This window comes from Rhynchophorus ferrugineus, unplaced genomic scaffold, assembly GCF_030347505.1.
Source record: "Rhynchophorus ferrugineus isolate W39M unplaced genomic scaffold, kcgeb_rfMv2 rfM6, whole genome shotgun sequence".
NCBI lineage: Eukaryota > Metazoa > Arthropoda > Insecta > Coleoptera > Curculionidae > Rhynchophorus > Rhynchophorus ferrugineus.
Window position 1 is genome coordinate 43,630,490 of NW_027472585.1, and position 21,071 is coordinate 43,651,560.

At 33.8% G+C, this 21,071-nt stretch overlaps 1 protein-coding gene across 4 annotated transcripts; it reads left to right on the forward strand.

The window, feature by feature from the left end:
* The first annotated feature begins 261 nt into the window (after nt 1-261).
* On the forward strand, nt 262-20,312 carry Taf4 (TBP-associated factor 4). Of its 4 annotated transcripts, none has more exons than XM_076406852.1 (13): nt 262-756; nt 1,551-1,697; nt 2,532-2,693; nt 4,052-4,231; nt 6,108-6,206; nt 6,306-6,518; nt 8,422-8,688; nt 8,771-9,062; nt 13,183-13,364; nt 13,424-13,604; nt 15,861-15,992; nt 16,049-16,179; nt 17,804-20,312. In XM_076406852.1, exons 1-13 carry the CDS (start codon nt 298-300, stop codon nt 17,954-17,956), a joined length of 2,598 nt encoding a protein of 865 aa, XP_076262967.1. In that variant the 5' UTR covers nt 262-297; the 3' UTR covers nt 17,957-20,312. The 4 variants fall into 4 exon arrangements, with proteins under 4 accessions (XP_076262967.1, XP_076262968.1, XP_076262969.1 ...); XM_076406853.1 differs by having other exon boundaries at nt 4,097-4,231; XM_076406854.1 differs by lacking the exon at nt 2,532-2,693 and having other exon boundaries at nt 263-756.
* Nucleotides 20,313-21,071: the final 759 nt, after the last annotated feature.

The following is a 21,071-nucleotide window of genomic DNA, read 5'->3' on the forward strand; positions in this document are numbered from 1 at the left end:
TTTCACCAGAACAACAATATTGAATTAATACGATGTGAAATTCTCGGAAATCTATGAGAACATAGGTATTTTATCATTGCTTGTTTGGTTTTAATTGTTAAAAGGTCTTTACGATAATTTAAATAATTGTACTAGTTATAATTATTAATCATACACAAGATGTAGTAAACTGTTTTAATTAAGCTTTGAGCTAAAAATCCCTAGATTTCCGTGTCAAGGCGATACATCTGGCAACAGGGCTTAACATTGCAAGCGTATGGTTCATGCGCTGTTCATTTGTTCAGTTGGTCTCGGAAAATGGCGTCGGCAAAATTTCTCGAGGAGGCTCTAAATACGGATGTTGATGAATCGGCCGTGAGTGCTATTGTGGGCTCGTTAGAGAATCAGCTTGGTTCCTCGACACCTCATTCGCAACAACACAGTACTGGGTTACAACAAAATCATGTAAACAGCCCGATATCTAACGGCGGGACGGCGGCCCCGCTGAAACATGGGACCATAGCCAATGGTGACTCGATTAGTGCGAGTGTTTCTAATGTGGACAAACAAATGAATAATGCGTTTATTAACGCGCAGCCTACAATAACTTCTACGTATACTTTGCAGCAGACTGACCAAAAGCCCCCTGAAGGCGTTAAAATTGTGTATACACAAGGAGGACAGGTTATGGGAGGACAAGGGACTATCGTACAGGGGCGAGTTACAACACCACAGGGTCAAATGCCGAACGGAACTATAGGAATGGCGCCCCAAACGGTTTGTTTTCAATTTGTTGCATTTGTGTTGCTGTTATGTGTGTATTGTTCCAATAATAATTTCTAGTATATTGATACATCAATAATGTAGAGTTATTTTTAAACTTTACCACAACTTCTTATTAAGCTGTGAAATCGTGTGAAAATTGATATTTTGATTTACTTGGAATTTGGAAATATTATATATTATGGCCATGTACATTTTGGTAACAGTTATTATGGTGAAATCCAGATAAATTATATCATTGTGGTCTCAAGATCTACATATTTCTCTATATATTCTGTTATAAAATATATCAACAATGTCTTAAGGTTAATTAAGTGCCACAACCTAGATTTTAATATAAATAGTATTTGGATAATGGATAATAATTAGTTTTGTCATTTGATACCTACGAATATTAAAAATCTACTTGGCTATTGTGTGACAGCATAATTCAAATTCATTTTGAAAACAACTATTAAAGATACATAACCTCAAAATGTTTCTTCTGTTATTTGATAATTATTAAGGTAAACTATTATTATTTACATGAATTATCCTATAAAATATTGTATCATTTTAAAATGAATATTTTTAACTGTAATTATAGAAGTTAATTGATTAGTAGGTGAAAATACAAAATATTCCTGTCAAAACTAACATTAATTTTTGAATTGTTTAAACTTTCAATCTCTTGAAATTCAAATTTGATTCATAAAATACCATTACAATTAATTCTCCTAATAATTAATGTAGATTTTAAACATTTCAAGATATCTGTAATTTTTTAAACTACTTTGTTAATATTGTAGGTACTAGGAACAGCCCAATCCACTGTACAGCAGGTTCAACAGGTACAGCAAAAAGCGCCAACGATTGTTTTAAAGACAGCAGCAACACCTAGTGGAGCTCCAGGTCTTGTAACTGTACCTGTAAATGCAGTGCCTCAACCTAATAATGTAGGTATTAAGGTCGGTTGCTTTGTAATTTTAAGTTTAATTTTGTATATATATATGTCAAACCAGGTAAGTTATGCTTTACAAAACTATTGGTTTGGTTAATAATGACAGTAATTACTTATCAAACAGGCTATTAATATATAATACCTTGTTAATGTTCATTATCCTTATATAAAAATTATAAATGTTAGGGTAATATCGTTAAGGTTAGCTTATTGAAGAAGTTGATTGGCTTTGGTATTCATGGCAACCTTGATGAATTAACATTTTTTTTATCATTGCATATTAATGGTACACATCTTATATAGAATTTGTTGGTTGCAGTTAAAATAAGAATTATGAACATTAATGAGGATATTCTTAAAACACAATAAATTAACTGGTAGTGGATAATATTAATAATGCTTGACAATAGTAATGCTACTAACAGACCTTTCATTTCTTCTTATAATTATATTTGAACAAAAGAAGTTCAATTAGTATTATTGTTTTAAGATTTTTTTCAACACAAAGACCAATTCATGTCTGATTTTACTAAATTTTATTTGAAAATTACCTGATCTAATAGAAAACAATCTTATAGAAAAACTAGTAGCAGGATTTTATTATAAATTAACAACTGTTTATTGTTGGAATCTGTCTAATAGCCTTTTTGAATAAATGGAATTCTAATGTAAGGAAATCTGAAGAGGTGAAAAGTCTGTTATTTTTAAAAATATAACCGGGCCCTAATATGGCACTTTTTCATAACTAATCTGTGACATATTAATCCTACCAACCAACATATTAAACATCCCATTTCTATTATTCATTTATTCACTAATCTAAATGCAGGGTACACAAGGCAATCAAACAACAATAGGTGTGTCATCCCAACCAATCCTTTCGAACCTGCAAGTGGTGAATGTACGTCCCCAAGGGGGTCAAACGAAAGGGCCTGCTAGGGTTGTTTTAAGCGCCGCCCCAAGTCTTGTGGGGGCACGGCCTGGGACACCCGTAAGTTGTAGTTAAAAAAAATAGGCATTTTAAAATGGGAAGGTGTTACGTGTATAATATAGTGCTAGATGAATGTGATTATTTTCGGTAACAACATATTAGAAGTAAGAGTTTTAGTAGTTTGTAATAATGGTATCAACATATTATCGATTGTGTTTAAAGTTCGCCAACTTGATATATACTTGATCTTATATCATTGAGTATTTTATAATGTAATGTTTCAATATGTTGTGTGTAACTTTGTTACTGTTAAAAGTATGCGTGAAAGTAACGTCAGTTGTTGCACTTCATGTATATATACATATACAAGTATATATATTTATTTTCTGTATAATTTTTGCGCATTATGTATTGTTTGTGTTTTTAGTAAAATTATTATAAATGCTGATGTTGAAGTATGATAGTGGACCTTCCTATTTTAAATGTGATTAGAAAATTGTGCCGTCAAAATAGTTAGAGCTTTCTTTCGTTAGTATTTTGTATTTGTATAAATTAATTTAACATTTGGTAATATCTGTTTGTAAGATTATTCTTTTTAGCTATTTTCGCTGATTGTTTGGGCTGAGGGAAGGATAATATTTTCGTTGTACCTAAAATTCATTATTAAGCAATTAATCTTACTGCAGCCATAAGGGTTTAGTTTTTTCAACTGTTCCATTTTATTTTAAATTTTATTCCTATTTGCTTGGTGTAATAATGCCAAAATTTTCTTTGATTTCTTGGACTGGTTGGCTTGCTGAAGAAAATTTACTATATTTAAGAAGCCATAATTCACCATAATCTATTTTATTGGCTTTTTCTGATTATCTTGTTTGTGTACATGTTCCTATCTGGGTTTGGAAGAATAACATCCCATTGTTCTTAAAAATGAGGTGGTATATTATACCCCAATTCCAACTCTGAATCTCAAGATTGTGATAATGGAATCTTAATCACATGGCCTGTGTTTGTTATGATTGTAAAATATTGTCATATGCTTCAACTAATTTCCCACTAAATGTCCTCATTACTAACTGGTGATTGACTAACATAAGCCATAATTTCTCTAAAATTCTCGAGGTGCTTCAGTTAAAGGTAAGAAGATAATATCCACTTTGCAGCTAGGTAAGTGTTTACATTACCTGATAGAAATTTATAGCGTATTTAGACAGCTTTTTGTTGTAGCTTGATGCGAAATACATTGCTTTTTTTATGCAAGACATTTAGAATCAATACAATCATGTATAATATCGAATGGAAATCGTACATATTAACGTTGCCTAAATGTCTTGCATTAACTCTATATTTTCATTGCTACATTGCTATCGCCTTCGCCGTCTGTATGTCTAACGGTGTCCTTGTCTCTCTGGGTGTTTTAGCAACTAACATTACAGTCATTTCACGGTTTACAACCTGGTCAACAGGGAGCGTTACTATTAAAGACCGAAAATGGACAATATCAACTTCTGCGTGTGGGACCAGCACCGCAAGCCGCCAATCTCGCTTCTTCACAACCAGGGTCTCAACCTGTAACATTTCGCATGCAGACTGTTCCAGCAGTAAGTATTTATTCCATTTGTATTAATTTTGTGGGGTTTACGACAGATGGCGTAACGTGTGCTGTATTCTGTAACTAGTTTTTCAATCAAATCGCCGCTGAGTGTTGGAAATATTTAGTCAAGGCACTTCAGCAGTAAAATGTTTTGGTTTTGATTTTTTGGAAGTTATATTTTCGACACAGCTATCAAAAATCACTCTGGCAAAGTAAAAATGTTAGGAATTTAAAAATATTAAGTTGAACCAAAAAACTTTGTCGCATTCACCATTTTGAAGACACCACTCGATTTCTTTCTCACTAACAGTTTCCTATGTTTGCGAAATATGGAGAAAGTTTTCGCATTATAAGTATATATTTGTTTTTTTTTTCTTTTTATATAATAGAATACATTTTTTTGCCATATATGTTTTTGACATAAATTTTCGAAAAAAAAAATTTTTTTATGTCGCACAAGGGGTTTAAATATGGTCGTGAAAATGGTCAAAACGATGACTGTGCTTGACGCGACCCGTACAAACCGAACTTGAAATATTGAGCTCTTGTAAAAATTTCAGGGACCATCTGAGCGATGAGAAAAATGTCAGTGGTGTATTGATACCTAATTGTTTGAATATTTTCGTTCGTGATATAGAAATATCAGTCTTTATATCGGAAGTTGTTAAAATTAATATAATATATGGGGAAGATACGTAAATACAACCAAAAAAAAAAACATGGGAAGGGTGGTAGGGAGTAATATTTGAAAAATAAAAATGTATTTAATGATTAATGGTAAAGCCTTAAATCTACAAAAGAATGCACCAAAATTAATTCCTAATCTATATTCTAATTCTATCAGGTCTCAAATGAAGGTTTATATTTGATAGAAGGATTTATACGAAATCTTCTTTTTAGTAATTTTAATATTATCGAGAAATAATAGAAATAATTTAGTATTTACTGATGCCACCCTTTGCTGCATTAAGAGCTTCAATGCGTCGGGGCATGCTCTTAATACATGTTTTCGCATCTTCTTGGAGTTTAGAGTTGTGATGCCATTCTCTGATGATAGTTTCAATTAACCGCTGCTTGGTAGTAATAAGTTCTTTTATAATCGTTGCCCGTGCCCGTTTGGTGACTTCCCACATGTTTTCTATGGGATTCATGTCTAGTAAATTCTGTGGCTAAGGTAAAACAGTGATTTTTTCCCGCCAAATATGCAGTAATACTTCTGTCTTTGTAACACGGTGCCGAATCATGCATAAAAATGTAATTGTCATCATCAAGGAAACATTCATTGATCTGCAGTAGTAAGCAGGTTTCTAAGTATTTGTCTTGTTTCATTGTCCCTTCTACAATGTATAGATGTCCCATGCCTTCGACTGAAGTCACAGACCCACCATGACACTAACTGAGTATTAAACTCTTTCTGTAAGGATATCGGCGTGGAATTGTTCATTTGAGATACATTTTATCAAATATGACAACTGCAGTTCGGTCTACACAGTCAAGTTTCTGAAATAACGACCAAAATTAGAGGTTACTACTCCAGCAGCAAAAAGGAACCTTATTCAGTATCTGGATTAATGTTCTTCTAGAAGGCAAGCGATCTACAAGCGAAGGTCTTCGATAACAGTTTATATCCTCTGCCACTGCATTTCAATAAGGATAAAGCCATTAGTTTTTCATCCAACCTGAAACGAAACTGATGGAACAGGCTGAGTTGTCTGTAAATGAACATATAAATTTCAAGTTAGAACCTCCATTCTCTAATAACAAGCATAAGTTTCTTATTATATACTTACTTCTGGGTCTTGTTGGGGTAGAAGAATCTTCTATTTTTTTTTAGAAGATTTTCTATTTGATTCTTTTTGTTATGCAAAACGTTACTTTTCCAGCAAGCTGTCTCTAGTACATCAACGAATCCTGCCCAAGCGGGAAGTACAACTACTTTAACGACTTCTCAGCCTCTAGTACAACAGACGCAGCCTGTGCAGGTAAGATATCAGTCGACCTAAAGTATATTAGTGGACAATCGATACATCGTCCATAGTGGAACGACACTGTTAATCACGATGTTTACCTTGATCTTTTAGAGGCCGGCAAATGACAATACCAAAGAAAAATGTCGCAAGTTTCTTGCAAACCTCCTAGAATTATCGAGTAGGGAACCAAAGTCTGTAGAGCGAAATGTTCGAACGTTAATCCAGGAATTAATAGACAACAAGGTGGAGCCTGAAGATTTTTGTGATAAGCTGGAGCGATTGTTGAACGCTAGCCCACAACCTTGTTTGATAGGGTTTCTAAAGGTTTGTATGCTTCAATTTTCTCATAGTTTTTGGTTTGGTTTGTTTCATGTTATTTTTTTTTTACTTATTACGCTTAGTGGTTCAAAAATCAATTTTTACGTAAAAATATATACGAGAGCGGTCTGATAGTCTCACCACTCGGTGGCGCCACTATCGCTTGAATGTTGTGTAGGGTAACTCTTCTTAACGAGTTTCAACGTAGTCGCATCTCGGTTTTTGATGAACCACTCCCAGGGTCCCCGAAAACATGACAAAAATCCAATCTCGTATTGGCAGACCGCCGATTGAAAATGCGCTGAGACAGTAGACATCTCGATCTCTGTCTCTCGACAAAAGACCGCCTGGGTTATATCCTGCATGAAATTTTAGGCGTGAGGAAGCTGTCTGAGCGATGAGTGTTGCGTTTGCTCACATCGGACAACAAGCGCAACCGTGAGAGATTACTTTAGAGCGGTGTTTGACCGTTTAAGCGCAATCTGAAGGCGTTTCTACCGTCGACGGAACGTGGATCCACTGGTACACACCAGAGATCAAGGAACAGTCAAAACTGTGGACTTCACCCGGCGAATCTACTCCGAAGAACATGGGTGGAGGACAGAACATGGGTCACATGGCCTACGTCTGCAGTCTTCACCCTAAGAAAGTTGTAACTGAACTTCCTGTTAATTCCAAACTATTTCAATACATTTTATCAAATGGGTGAGATTTTGTGTCGAATAAAGTGTTCATATATTGCTTTATTTGTTTTAAAAGTGATGATTTTATTTTGAAAGACGGAGCTTGAAGATGTGTGTTAACCCTCAAAGGATGGATTCCGACTGGGGATTCGTCCAATCCGATTTGTCTTGTCCAAAAATAGGAAAAAAATTGTAATTAGTCATGGACTAGAAATAAGTGTTTTTGAATTTTTTAAAAATTTTAAACTATTACTAAAAATGTCTTGTATATCAAAACATATTTTCCTATTGCATTTATCGCAAAGAAATAAGGTTATCCACTCATTTACTGTTATTATTAAAATGTTATAATTGGGGCTATTGATGTCATGATCTTCAGTAAACTTGTTCCCAGTGGTCTAATTTACTATTTGATTCTATCTATCAGGTTAGTATCTTGACCTTTGCTTTGGAAGTGTCCAACCTTGGATATCTTTTCTTTTATTGATTTAAACTGAGTGAGGTGGTTATTCCTTGTGTGATTTTATATTGATTTCTATAGACACACATTCCTAACCATAAAATACATCCATTTCCCGGCAGTGCTCGAACATATGACTCGCGAATTTTTAGCTTTATTTGATCTACAAAGTTATGTTAAAAATCTTTTGTTGTATCCTAGAAGACCGACGCTAATATGATTTCTAGACTTTTGATTCGTCTTATGGTTATGCATCATTCCTTAACGTTTTATTCTGATGCAGAATAAAGATGATGAACTAAAGTGGTGACACAATTTTGCTGAGAAAATAACATTAGAATGTATTTTGCTTACCGACTTTCTGTAACTGAACATGTCAGTTGCTTTATGAGATGCTTGGATCTTCTACTAAATCCAGTGGATCCACGATCTTCCAAAATCATCTTTGAACCTCCTTCAAGATTACTGCGACTAGTTTTAAATTCTAACCCGTGTCTCTAATGTTCTAGTTGATGGCAGAAGATTGGTGATGATTTTAACCGTCTTTCGTGAACTCATTTCGATTCTTTTATTGCCGTTGAAACCTACGTGAAAAGCTGCGAAGAAACAAAAAAAATGCCATCTCGTTTTGAGCGACAAAACCATTATTTTTTGGTAGTTTTTAAATACCTGAAAGGTAATTGTCAACGTCATGTATCCGATGACAATTTTCGTCAAACACGATATTCGGTTGTCTTTCGAACTAAATAATTAATTTTTATTGTAGAAAAGTCTACCGCTATTACGTAACTCCCTGGCTACGAACGAGATGACGATAGAGGGCATCAGGCCTCCACCGGCCAACGTGGCCTTTTCAATAGCCGGTGCGACACCTACCGTTCAGACTATTCGGCCGGGCGGTCAGGTAACGCCAGGCCAAGTGCGACTAGTTACCCCCGGCACGGCGGTGGTTAGACCAGGAGCTCCCGGCGCGGTGCTGCAGCAACGACTGATACCTCCTATCAGAGGACCCCTACAACAACCAACCAGAATGGTAAACCTATCCTGTTTTCCTCGTTAGATGAGGAGAAGAGTGTCTCGTGGGCCCAGATTATCAATGAATTTTTTCGCTGTAGGTCACTACGATCAGGCAACCGGGCGCAGTACAAGGCGTCGCGCAAACCATAAGTTCCTCTCAGCCCCCAGCATTGCACCCGGTCTTTTCATCAACACAACAAACGCATATAGGTCCTCAGCAGGCGAATCAGCAAAGGCCGACTGTTCCAAGGCCAGTGCAGGTCAGACCCGCGGGCCAAGGCAGGCCCCCTCCTCAAAGACTACAGACCCCCTCCGGCGGTAAAATTGCCGTCGCGGGGGGTAAAAGCTTAGGAGCTCAGGGTTTGAATCGTCCAACTTCAAAAGAAAAAGGTAGAGTATCATTGTCTTTTTGTAAACCAAACTTTTTTAAAACCAAACACTTATTATGTATAGTCTATCCAAAGTATCAGTGAAAGGATACATCATCGTGGTCCGGGTGGATTGACAATAAAACAATTGATACAATAAAAGTTGCAATAGAAAATTTCCAAATAAAGGCAAGGTTAATATATTTCATGGAAAAAGAGCTTACCGTCTAAAAACACCACCATAATTAACGAAATCAAGGACTCAAGTACCTAAAAACTCAATCATGTTAATATTTTGTGTTTTATTTTAGTATATATATACCTTTCAACTATTTTCTTTTATTTCTGCTTAGTCTGCTTTTCTCTTTGATATTCTGGCAGATTACTTTTCCTTATCAACAAATCATACAGCTGCAGCAAGTACAATCATTTTCTAAATTGCTACCTTTCAGGATTAATGGTAGCAATATTTTCCTGCACTTCTGCAAAGCCTATGAACTGGACGATTAATTGAAATTATTTAAATATATAATTCCCTATTACCTTGTCAAAATTCAATTGTCGAATATTATTCTGGGATTTATATTGGCTACTTGTATTTGCTTCATGAGTCTTATAACTTTCTTAACACCAAAAAACGTATATAGACTGACTCAAATAATTTTTTTGCCTGTAAGCCTTCTTGACTTATTGTACCCTACCTAAAATTCATTCCTAAGATAATAAGCATATTAATAGTTTTATAGAAAATACTACCTTGATGATAACTCCTTATACAGTGGTATATAAGCTTCTTGACTTCTTGTTTTCTAAGAAATTCTTTAAGTAATATTTTTTTTCTTTATCGTCCTATGGCTTCCAACTTTCAAAACCTTACAAATTCTTAAAATATAGATTAGATTGTTTAACATCTATATTATGGATCCGACAAAGATGCTGTCAAATTTCAGTATGTATACTAAAGGATACTAAAATCATTAAATTGGTGATTCAGAGAAGGCAGATGATCCTTCTTGTTATCGGCTTTAGTTGTGCAGCAAGCTCATGGTGAAGCTCATTCTTTCTCTTGTTACTAAGTATGTCATATTACAAACTTGACATATTAATGTACTTTCACTGCAAAATTTAAGTCATTTAATTAATTTATCTTGTTTGTAACTGAAACTAAACCTACCTTTGACTCTCCATATTTGTAATCCTGTTAAAACGCTGAAAGGTTAAACTAAAAGGCCTTATTTTAAAGTAAAAAGGAACATCATAACATAACTTTTAAAATGCCATATCAAGCGCTTTAATAGTTAAACAAATAAATGCCCAACGTCTAATAAAAGCAATACGGCACATCACCATTTCCTTTGAGAAACGCTTGACTTGCAATACCATGCAGTGTTGCCAATTCTAAGGGCAAATTAATGCCAGAAAGTCTTGTTAAATATATTATTTTTCTAAAATAAAATACATCCATAAAGCAAATAACCTGACTATAAATTTGGCAACATCGACTTTTAGCATTTCGGCTTGCGGCGAGTAGATTGCGTCGACGAATATACGAATAGTTACGAAAGTAACCGAATCTCCGGACCTCGCAATGTTACCTTTGACTCTTTGAAACTTTGTTTTTTAGTAGCTTTGGGAACTATCAACTGAAAATAATCGAAGCTGTCGATAGTAAAAAAAAACTAGCGACTGAAGATGGTGATTACTATTTCAGTCAAATGCAGGCCTCGTCTGTTTTTCTATTCGTGATAATAAACGGAAACAGATGTACGAATTCCTTCCCGTACTAATTGTGGCAGAAGAAAGGACGGAGATGATTGATTCTCTGGCCTGTACAGATCCGTTTATTTTAAATAACTTCAAAATGGCAGTGTGAAAAAAGGAATGAAATTGTGATCGCAAATCTCTTTAATCGTATTTTATTATTCGGAAAGTAACACTGAATTTAAAAGGCTTCAACAAACATCGAGACACTTAGAGAGTCGAGAAAGTCAATCGAAAAAAGACGCAATAGTTGCCACGATAACATAAATACATTCAATTATTTTTCTATTAATCAAAATGTTGTTCTTTTTATCTTCTTACATTAATGAATATGCTTGAAAAATAGAGTTCCAATATGCTGCTATATTAACGTATAATATATTGTTATTTACAATCATATTAGAAACAAAACATAAAAAAAATATATTACATATACATTTATATAAATGTAAATTCGGCACATCATTTTCAAGGTCGTCCCTAGAACGTCAGTAAACAATTGAAAGTATACGACTGAATCAGTCGATATAAAAGTAATCCGTTACTAAACAATCGGTAGTTGCTTTCAGTCGATAGTACCCAACGCTAATTTTTAGTTTATTTTAGTTTTGATATATAACAACGTTCTAATATAAATAAAGTAATGAAACGAAAATGTTATAAAATATAGTTTATCTTATCATAGTACACCACCTATCACATGCAAATATTATCGAATGACTTAAATGACGAGAATTACAGTAAACTTGCCTTTAACTATATCTTTCTGGACCGGCATGTCTATTTTAATAATTCCATAACACCACATTTTTATTGATTATGCAGTGATAGAGAGGAAGACGTTACTTTCTATGACCATAACAGGTCAATTGAAAAGTCCCCGGCCTACCATAGTAAAACACATTTTTTTGGCAAAATTATTTTTTTTTATTCAACATAATTCCCTTCAAGAGTGACACACTGATTATAGCGACCCTCCAACTTTTCGATACCATTTTTGTAGTACGGTTTACCCTTTGCTTCAAAATAGGCCTCAGTTTCGGCGATCACTTCTTCATTTGACGAAAATTTCTTCCCAGCGAGCATTCTTTTGAGATCTGAGAACAGAAAATAGTCGCTGTGGCCAGATTTAGAGAACACGATGGATGAGGAAGCAACATATCGACGCAAAAACTCGGCATTATTACGCTTGATCATCTTCAAACACTGCTCCGAATCATCAACTCGTTGTTTTTGGTCAAGTGAGCTCGTGCGGCACCCACTTTGCACAGAGCTTTCTCATATCCAAATATTCGTGAATGATATGATGTACACGTTGAGTTGATATCTTTAAAGTTTCTGCTATTTCATTCAGTTTCAAGTTACGGTCATTTAAAATCATTTTGTAGATTTTTTAAATGTTTTCGTCGGTAACAATCTCTTTTGGGCGTGCACTGCGACAATGACAAATAGATTCGCTTAAATATCGAAATAGCACAGCGATTGATTCAGAATATCTAGAAGAAAAACAAAACCGAAACAACTTTTATGTATATTACGATTGGTATGTTCGTACCGTTCAATTTTCATGTTCCCCTTTCAGGCTCTTGGTTATAACAATAAGAGTAATTTAATATTGGATGAGTTATTTGAAAATAATTGTTCTTTGCTAAGAGTGAGTAACTAGATTTGTTCTAGTTTGTTGTTAAAAGGATGCGTCTATCTTCTTTTTATCTGATGCTTTACTGTCTTTTAACTCTTTTTGATTTTTTTCAACAGTTCCATTTTGTTCTGCTTCTAATCTGGTTTCAAACTATAGTTTTTGGGTTGGATTTCATTATTGGTTTTTAAATTCGTGCATTTACTATTTTTATTTCTGGTTTAGCTAGTTTATTTTCAATTAAATGGTGTTGTCTTCAATTTTTTAAGTCCTCTGATTCTCGTTTTTTTCCAAAGCAAAAAATTAAAATGACCAAATTTGCTTTTTGGATAGCACAATTTTTATTGGCTATAACCATTTCTGACATGTTTAAGCTTTGGTATTTGTTGAGGGAATCTAATGCACAGATTATTTTCAACTACTCTGTCTGCTATTAATATATCTATTAGAGCATTTTTTAGGCTCATTATAGATATTTCTTCATTTACCATAACCGTATGTCTCAGGAACTTGGTTTTTCTTCACCTAATTCTAATCCTGTTATTAAGTTGTTGGTTCTAGACTTAGATAGATCTCTAGATATATCAGTACATTCAAAATAAGTTTTGCCTTAGTTATGGTATATTTCTATTTGCCTGCTATCTTATTTAATTCGTCGTCGTACGACACGTGTTGGTACCATCAAATATTGTCGATTTGTCGATCCCCGTATGTAATTTAAGTATTCTTTGATAATTTACAGAAAAGAAGGGTTATTCGGCCGTATACTCCGGAGAAGATGATATCAACGATGTAGCCGCTATGGGCGGCGTCAATTTGGCCGAAGAAACTCAGAAAATCCTGGGACCCACGGAATACGTGGGTACCCAAATTAGGTCTTGTAAAGAGGATATCATGTGTTCATCAGCACCATTACAATATAAGGTAGGTTGATATGAACCCGAGACCGTGGTACCAATTTAACGAACAAAATTGTTGTATAGATTAGGCAAATAATGCAAAGGCACGGGCTGGACGATCCAAGTACTGATGTGGCGGCGTGTATATCCCATGCCGCTCAAGAAAGGCTACGTGATTTATTAGAGAAACTAGCTGTAATATCCGAACACAGATTAGAAATAGTGAAGAATGATTCACGATACGAAGTTACTAGTGATGTGAAAGGTAAGATTTTTCTTGTGTTTCTGTACTGCTTTATTTAGTCTGTATTCTCGCAGAGATATACTCTAACCTTTTTTTTGTGTTAAAATGCATATCTCTAGTAATACTTATTCAGAGAAGCCGTGATGAATGAAAGGTAGCAGTTCATAGGACATTTTGGACAGCTTTTTTAGCTTTTTTTCTCATCTCATCAAATTGTGTGGTGTTTATTGTGATGAGGACGATGAGGTGATCTGATATATCAGTGTTAGAATTGTTGTCGTTCTGACCATAGAATAATATATTAGAGTGTTAATATATGTTATGTCAGAATTGTTTTGCGTTGTCTTAGCATTTCGTTGAATTTCACTGGTTAGTTTAAATTACCATCACAGACACCTGCAAAGAAAATATTTTATCAGGAAGGCGTTTCATGGGTTGAAGATATACGAATCACGTGACTCCCCTTGACGTAACATCTACTGACCAATTAACAACCGAATGTAATTTCTCAAAAACAAATTACTAAAAAAAGGTTCTGCATACATGCAAATATTACAAAGAATTAAAATCATCAGCGCTGCAGTGCTCCCAAAATAAGTTAAAGAAGATCCCAAGAAAAATAATTATGTAATCGCACTAAAATACTAAAATATTTTCTATTACTTGCCAAAAAGCAAATCTCACTTAGCATTCGCGAATTCTTATTGTAATAAATGTTAAAAAAAATACTGTAATGGAAGTGGAATAACTTACTGTCGATAAGCTACCGACTTACGCTATCGCTATTATTTGTCTGGGCCACACGATCGTGCTCTGCGAGCTCCTTCAAACACCCGCGCGACTCTGCGGCTTATATTTAAGTGGAGATTTCGCTGCATTTAGTCCAGCACCGTATGGCTATAAGATTTCGGTTATCTGTATCGAAATTGTACGCGACTTTTGGCAGTTAATGATAGAAATATTAATAACTGTGACTATGGAAGTGGTCTTTAATTTAATTAATGTGAAGAAATTCTTACGAAGAAAAATTGGAATTTAAGGGAAAAGGTAGACCATTACCAGATTTTGTTGAAGGATCTGGTGCAAGTAGAGGGTAAAGTTTACACATTATGCTGTTTTCCCTGCTTACTCTTTGGTGATGATAAAGCTTGAACGGAAATAGTGGTCACCGATTTAGAGCACTTAAGTTTGACAATAAACAGGCATGAAAACTGTAAAATCCACCTTCATAATTGTAAGGAATTTGCATTACTAGGATCAACTAATATTATGGCTCAATTAGACTCGTAATACATATAGGATAAATGTACAGAGACAATGAAAATGTGTCAAGTATATGTTTTATTAAGAATTATAAATTGCATTAAATTTTGTGGACCGTTTAAATTAGCTCTTCGGGGACATGATGAGAGACATACATTTTTCGGCTGAACTAGATCCAACTCTAATTTAGCACAAAGCTATGATGGAGCAGCGATGACGAGCGGTTAACATGCAGACGTTCAAGCATTAATTAAAAAAAAAGTATCCCCGCTATGCGCGTCAATTAAATTTGATTATGTCTAAAGCTGCTTCCACAAATAAGCAAATACGTATATTTGTTTTACAATATACAAGACATTCCTGTAACTACTAGTAAAAGTGCGGAACAAAATTGTGAACAGAAGGATCCTCCACTGCGTTTCAACCAGTTGTGTACGAAAATAGAAACCATCTCATTGAGTGTATGCATGAAATAAAAGATCAATACTAAAGACTAAGATCGATTTCATTTTAAAGAGCATCTGGTAGTTACATCACTTTTCTTTTCGGAAGGCTTTGGAGACTATTGCTGTAAATTTCCATCCCACACTTAGTAAAGAACAATTAAAACTGAACTGTCAGTTATTTATTCAAGAAATGAATGAAGAACACTAGACGGCATCAAAACGTTTCTCAGAAATTCAGTGGCCGAATGCTTACAATTTGACATCTTCATATACTTTCAACCTTTCTCTTTGTTTTGGTATCACATTTATTCTTTTGAAACGCATCTCTTTCGTTGATATTATTGAGTAAACCTGAGCTTTCTGTAAATGGGGCTTATTCATTTCAAAACTCATGTTTCAGTATCAAAACTTGGCTTAATTTAATAGGACCTACAAAAAAATCAACCATCGATAAAATAGGGAGTATAAAAACCGATTGAAGCTTCATTAAAAGTGATACAGAAACTAAGATCAAACATGCGACCGTTTGATTGAAATTTTAAATACATTGTAGATGTTTTTTTTACAGGTCAACTCAAATTCCTTGAAGATTTAGATAAAGCCGAGAGGAAAAAACACGATGAGTTCGAACGGGAGATGCTGCTCAGGGCGGCTAAAAGTCGTTCGAAAACGGAAGATCCCGAACAAGCGAAATTGAAAGGTTTGTGGTTCTGCCGCGTTGAGGAACACTGTGGTATAAACTCATAATATTTACAGCCAAAGCAAAAGAGATGCAAAGGGTGGAGATGGAAGAACTTAGGCAGCGGGAAGCCAACGCAACAGCCCTACAAGCTATCGGTCCTAGGAAAAAACCAAGATTGGACGGAGACACAACCTCGGGCTTGCAGGTATTTCATTAATTGTATCATGTTTTGGTTATTGTGTTTCTGGTTCTTAAAATATAATTTCGAACATGCTAGACATATTTAAATCAGACTTTCAACGGACTGCTGGTCTAGAATGTCCCACTACAGAGTGAAGTTGAGTTCCACCTTTAATATGTTTAAAAGTGGAGTGGAAAAATGTTTTGGACTATATGTCATTATATAGCAAACATTGTTATTGGTTCATATATTTACCCCATAGTTACATTAACTTGCTTGTGATTTTCATTGATGTTTTTTTTTTCGTTATATTGTATTTGGGAATCACCATTTTTCTCTGAACGAAATCTTAATTCAGATTTCTGCTGGCTGCTCAACAGGTTGAATTGAAAATACCCCTCTGCAGTCTAATTCGTTGAATAATTTCAAAAGAGAGAATATTTGAGATTTTGTAAAAAGGCTTACAAATTCTCTCAGTCTCAGTTCTGAAGTTTTATCAGTTATACTTCTTGTAGTTGAGGGGCTTGCTAAACAATAAGACTTTCATTAAAATCTGGTACATTTGTTTCTTCTATGAACTATAGGGGTTTATTCATAATTTATATTAAGAGCACAACAATAACTTTATACACAATTGTATATTTTATGAGTAGTTCACGGAAAAATATTGGGAGTTTGTTTTCTCAGTACTAAACGGCGCACAGTGTGATGTGGTATACGGTATAAGAACAAAATTCGATAATTTAAAAATAAAGGCACCAATTTTAATTCTGTAAACGGTTTTTTTTTATTTAATATACAGGGTGTCCGAGTAATGATAAGAAGCCGCCATATCTCAAAGGGTTTATTAGTTTTAATTACCCAGAAAAAATTTAATACCTCGATGGACTAAAAGAAAAACCTGGAAATTATTTGCAGCTTGTCTAATGTTTGCTAGAGGGCGCAGAAGCTGGAGGTTCGCAACCAATAACAAAAGATTTTCTTGTGTTCTTTCCGCTAACTCAGCTGTGCGTCTTCTTTCTGTTTTAATTGAGGCTTCTTCAAAAAGAACCGGGAGTCTTCCTCACCAATTTAAAATGCAATTAGGTTGGTCTATATCCAAAGATGGTACAATTCATTATAAGTGACAATATTTTTTCATAAACTGACTATTTTCGATGATGTTTTGAAGTTTCTAACCAAATGTCTACTATATCTTAATTTTTTTATTGTACCATTCTCCACTAAAAAAACTTAATCGCAATCCACAGCAATTCAAATTTTTTTTTCAGAAATACTAAATTAGTTTATGAAAAGTTCACAGAATTAAAGAGTACGATATGTCAAAGTTTAGAAGCGTTGCAAAACAAAAGTGCTACCCACCAAGATAAAGTTACGTTTTTATGTTATTTATTGACAAATAGTCCGCCCAACAACTCAATAAAAATACTAGAATTTAAAAGTAAGAATTTCATCACACTGTGCGGCTTCTAAAAAACTTTGCAAGGAATAAACGTTGTTTATAATCAGTGGTTAGTTATAGAACTAGTTAGCCTTGGACAATATTTTTTTGACATTAATTCAAACATTGTTGTCTAGCCAACCCAGATAACAGTCGTAAATTAGTTTAATCGATCCGGACTATATTTTTGTGTGTGTATTTTTACAGAATAGTACGTCTGGCCCTAACAATACCCTCAGGGGACAAATGCCTTTGAGACAACGCATCAAGAAGGCAACCATGAGGGATCTACAGTTCTTGTTTGAATCTGAGAAGGACTTGTGCAAGAGCAAACTTTTATTCAAGTCATATCTCAAGTGATGCTGGCTTGTACACAGTGTTGTGATATTTATTTCAGGACAATGCGGTCCGATCAAAAAATGGATGATGCCCTTTTAAGGCTGCGAAATCTGTAAGGGGTAATTGTTTTTTTGTGTCAAATTTAAGAAAGTCTATCGGATTGATGACGGGTCCAAGTTCAGTTTCGATTTTGCATACTTCTTACGTTTTTTCTATGGAAAAGAATTAAATTAAAAAGAGAGGGGCTATTGCCGCTTGAACTAATTATTATTATTTTAGGTTAACGTTATTTTATGGATACATTTCGAGCCGGTAGGCAGTCGGCTTACCTTTATTCGTACATTTTTATATATAGATTTTTAATAGTGTAAAGAAATTTTTTGTACTCGGTATTAGGTTTAAGTTAGGGATACGCGGAGTAGGCGTTTTTTATTCGGAAACCGGACTTGGACCGATGCTAGATCTCAAATTACATACTTCAGGTGATATTAAAACGATTCAATTAGATTTGACACGACTTTTTTCAGTGGTGCTCCATCCTAAAAGATAATAGATAATTTGTAAAGTTTGTTTTGTAACTGTGCGCGCGTGTGCAGTGAAACGTATAAAGACGATAGGTTAGAAATTCAAGTTTGAGGTCCAACTAATTAATTTATTTATTTTGAAACAGGCCAATATAATATAATCACCACGTATTGGTGACTATTGTCACGATGGTTTCCACTGTTAAATATGGATATCCTTTAGTTGGACACTAATAAAAAAAATATTTTTATAATTAAAACATACATCTAAATATATTCCATGTAAATATTAAACAAAGATACACAGGGTGTAAGTTTGGTCCGATTCGAGTAATGTTTCTTTTCAGATTTTAGTTTAAATTGAATTCAATTCCTGTCGGGGGATCGATTTTATCAAACAGGCTGCGATATCGTTTGCGTCCCGTTCAATTGTTTCTTTTTTTTTAATCAGCTTTTTTTGAATCTCAGTTACATTTATTAACGTCATAACGCAATCAGCCTAGTTTGATAAGAATTATATCTAATTGCGTTACGTCTTCGGATTTAAAGTTGATTATATTTTGATCTCTTGCTGGATAAAATGCTGTGAAGGAAAATCGGACAAATTTCAAGTATATAGTTGATTTTGGAAGTTCTTCTACGTTTGGGTGAGTGAACAATTAGATGTTTTGTATTTATTTGTATATTTAAAAAAAAAACGTTCTTCACGGGAAAAAGTAGTCACCAAATCAACAATATACCAACAAATAGCTTACACGTGTGTTTTTTTTTTCAGAAACACGGTGAAAAATTCTAAATAATAAATTAATAGTGTTTTGTATCAAAACAGCACGAATTTAAATTTATAATTTTCATGAGCGATTATACCAAAAAAGCCTGTAAAAGAAATATTAGGGACTTGTTTTTTTTTGGTTTTAATTTTGTTGACTTGTTTTATTTTTTTTATACGTATATATATAAATTAAGTTCGCGAAATATTCCTAATTATTATTTAAAAACAAAAAAACGACGGTAATTCGCAGAATGGTTAAAAAGATTAATTTTTTTTTCGTGGATCTTTGAGCTGTGCTAGTGTAATAATAAGGCATCAGTGTCAACGTTAATTTGCTTTGGGTTTCTTTTTCTCTTTCATTTGAACTTTATTCATGTTAGTCGATTTCGATTATATGCTAGCTGATTTTTGTTATTGGGGTATATCTTCATACAATTATTTTGAACCGTACCTGAACAGTTTTAGCGTCCCAAATTGTTTATTGTCATGTTATTTTGTTGGATTAAAAGGAATTATGATTTTTTATCTCACATCTGTGTAGTTCTTGATCGGTGACCAAAATCAATTTCGATGCTTTTTACGATTTTTAGAACTTTTTATTCCTCACTCTCGTTATAACCAGTAATGCATGTTGCACGATTTCTGATATTGCCATAATTTTATCCAAATGCGTTAGATTTATTTAGATTATGTAGGAAGGGGTAAGACGCGAAGCGATTTTGATTTCGAATCAGCGAGCAGATAATCCACACGGAGCAACTGATAAGGGCGATCTCTATAGAACTAATTCATTTTTGTGATAAGCAATAATATTTTTTTCCATTCTGTTATAAATATATGTACATAATATGATGATGATATATGGATTTCTTTTTCTAATTTACCATGAGGATGATGTGTATATATTGTAGAGTTTTCTATATGAAATGTGGTTTTCTTTATAAGAAAATATTTTAATGCAAAAATATGTTAAATACAATTGTAAGTAGTGTATAATTTTGTTTTTAATGTAACTATTGAACATAGATATATAATTTTTGTTATAGATTAATATTTAATATAATAAAATACCTTAAAACCGTGCTAGTTTTTTGTTTAGCTTGTACATAAAATTTTGTCCACCTGGTTTTTATATTTATTTTGTAATGATGAACGTTCCATATCTATTTTTATTAAATTGTTTTTAAAAACACTGGTCTTCTTATTTACTCTTAAAATACATATTCCACCGTTCTCAGGAATACTGCTTTATCCCATAAAATCCATTCATACTGCAACATATATAAATCGTACGAATATGATTATATTTCCTAATTTTAATATTCTTGGATCACTTTTATCACCTAAGATTATTATGGACTAATTATTTCATATTTTTAGTCGGCCTACCTTGATAGTTTCAAATTAGTTCTTAATGTTAAGTATTAAGAATAGGTGGAGTAAACATTTAATCTAAACGAGGGCTTGTAATAAAAACTACTTCGTAATATTCGAAAAACAAAGCACAACTCGGATTCATTTTTAATCTAAATCCACCCCAAACGACATTATTCAAGCGTTTCTTGACTTTAGATAATTGCTACAACTTTTGGCAAGATATATAATGCCAATATAGTGACTGTAGTTCTTTTCTGCACGGGTAAGTTTTCTATTTCATTTTATTGTAGATAATTCAGGACGTATCTCCATGGAATAGGAAAACTAGTTACACAGAGTTATAGTTAGTGACAGTTACTCTAGGCTAGTTAGTAGCTTCTTTAATTAATGGCAATATTCCCGTTTTCATTCAGTCGGAAGACTTAAATTTGTTTATAAAGAATTCATAAAAATAGAGGTAATC

What these genes read in the sequence shown, in the direction of transcription:
- Taf4 (XM_076406852.1), top strand. Translation starts at nt 298, where the DNA reads ATGGCGTCGGCAAAATTTCTCGAGGAGGCTCTAAATACGGATGTTGAT. An exon ending in TCCAACTTCAAAAGAAAAAG is followed by an intron (nt 9,063 to 13,182) that starts GTAGAGTATCAT and finishes GATAATTTACAG; the next exon opens with AAAAGAAGGGTTATTCGGCC. An exon ending in AGTTACTAGTGATGTGAAAG is followed by an intron (nt 13,605 to 15,860) that starts GTAAGATTTTTC and finishes TTTTTTTTACAG; the next exon opens with GTCAACTCAAATTCCTTGAA.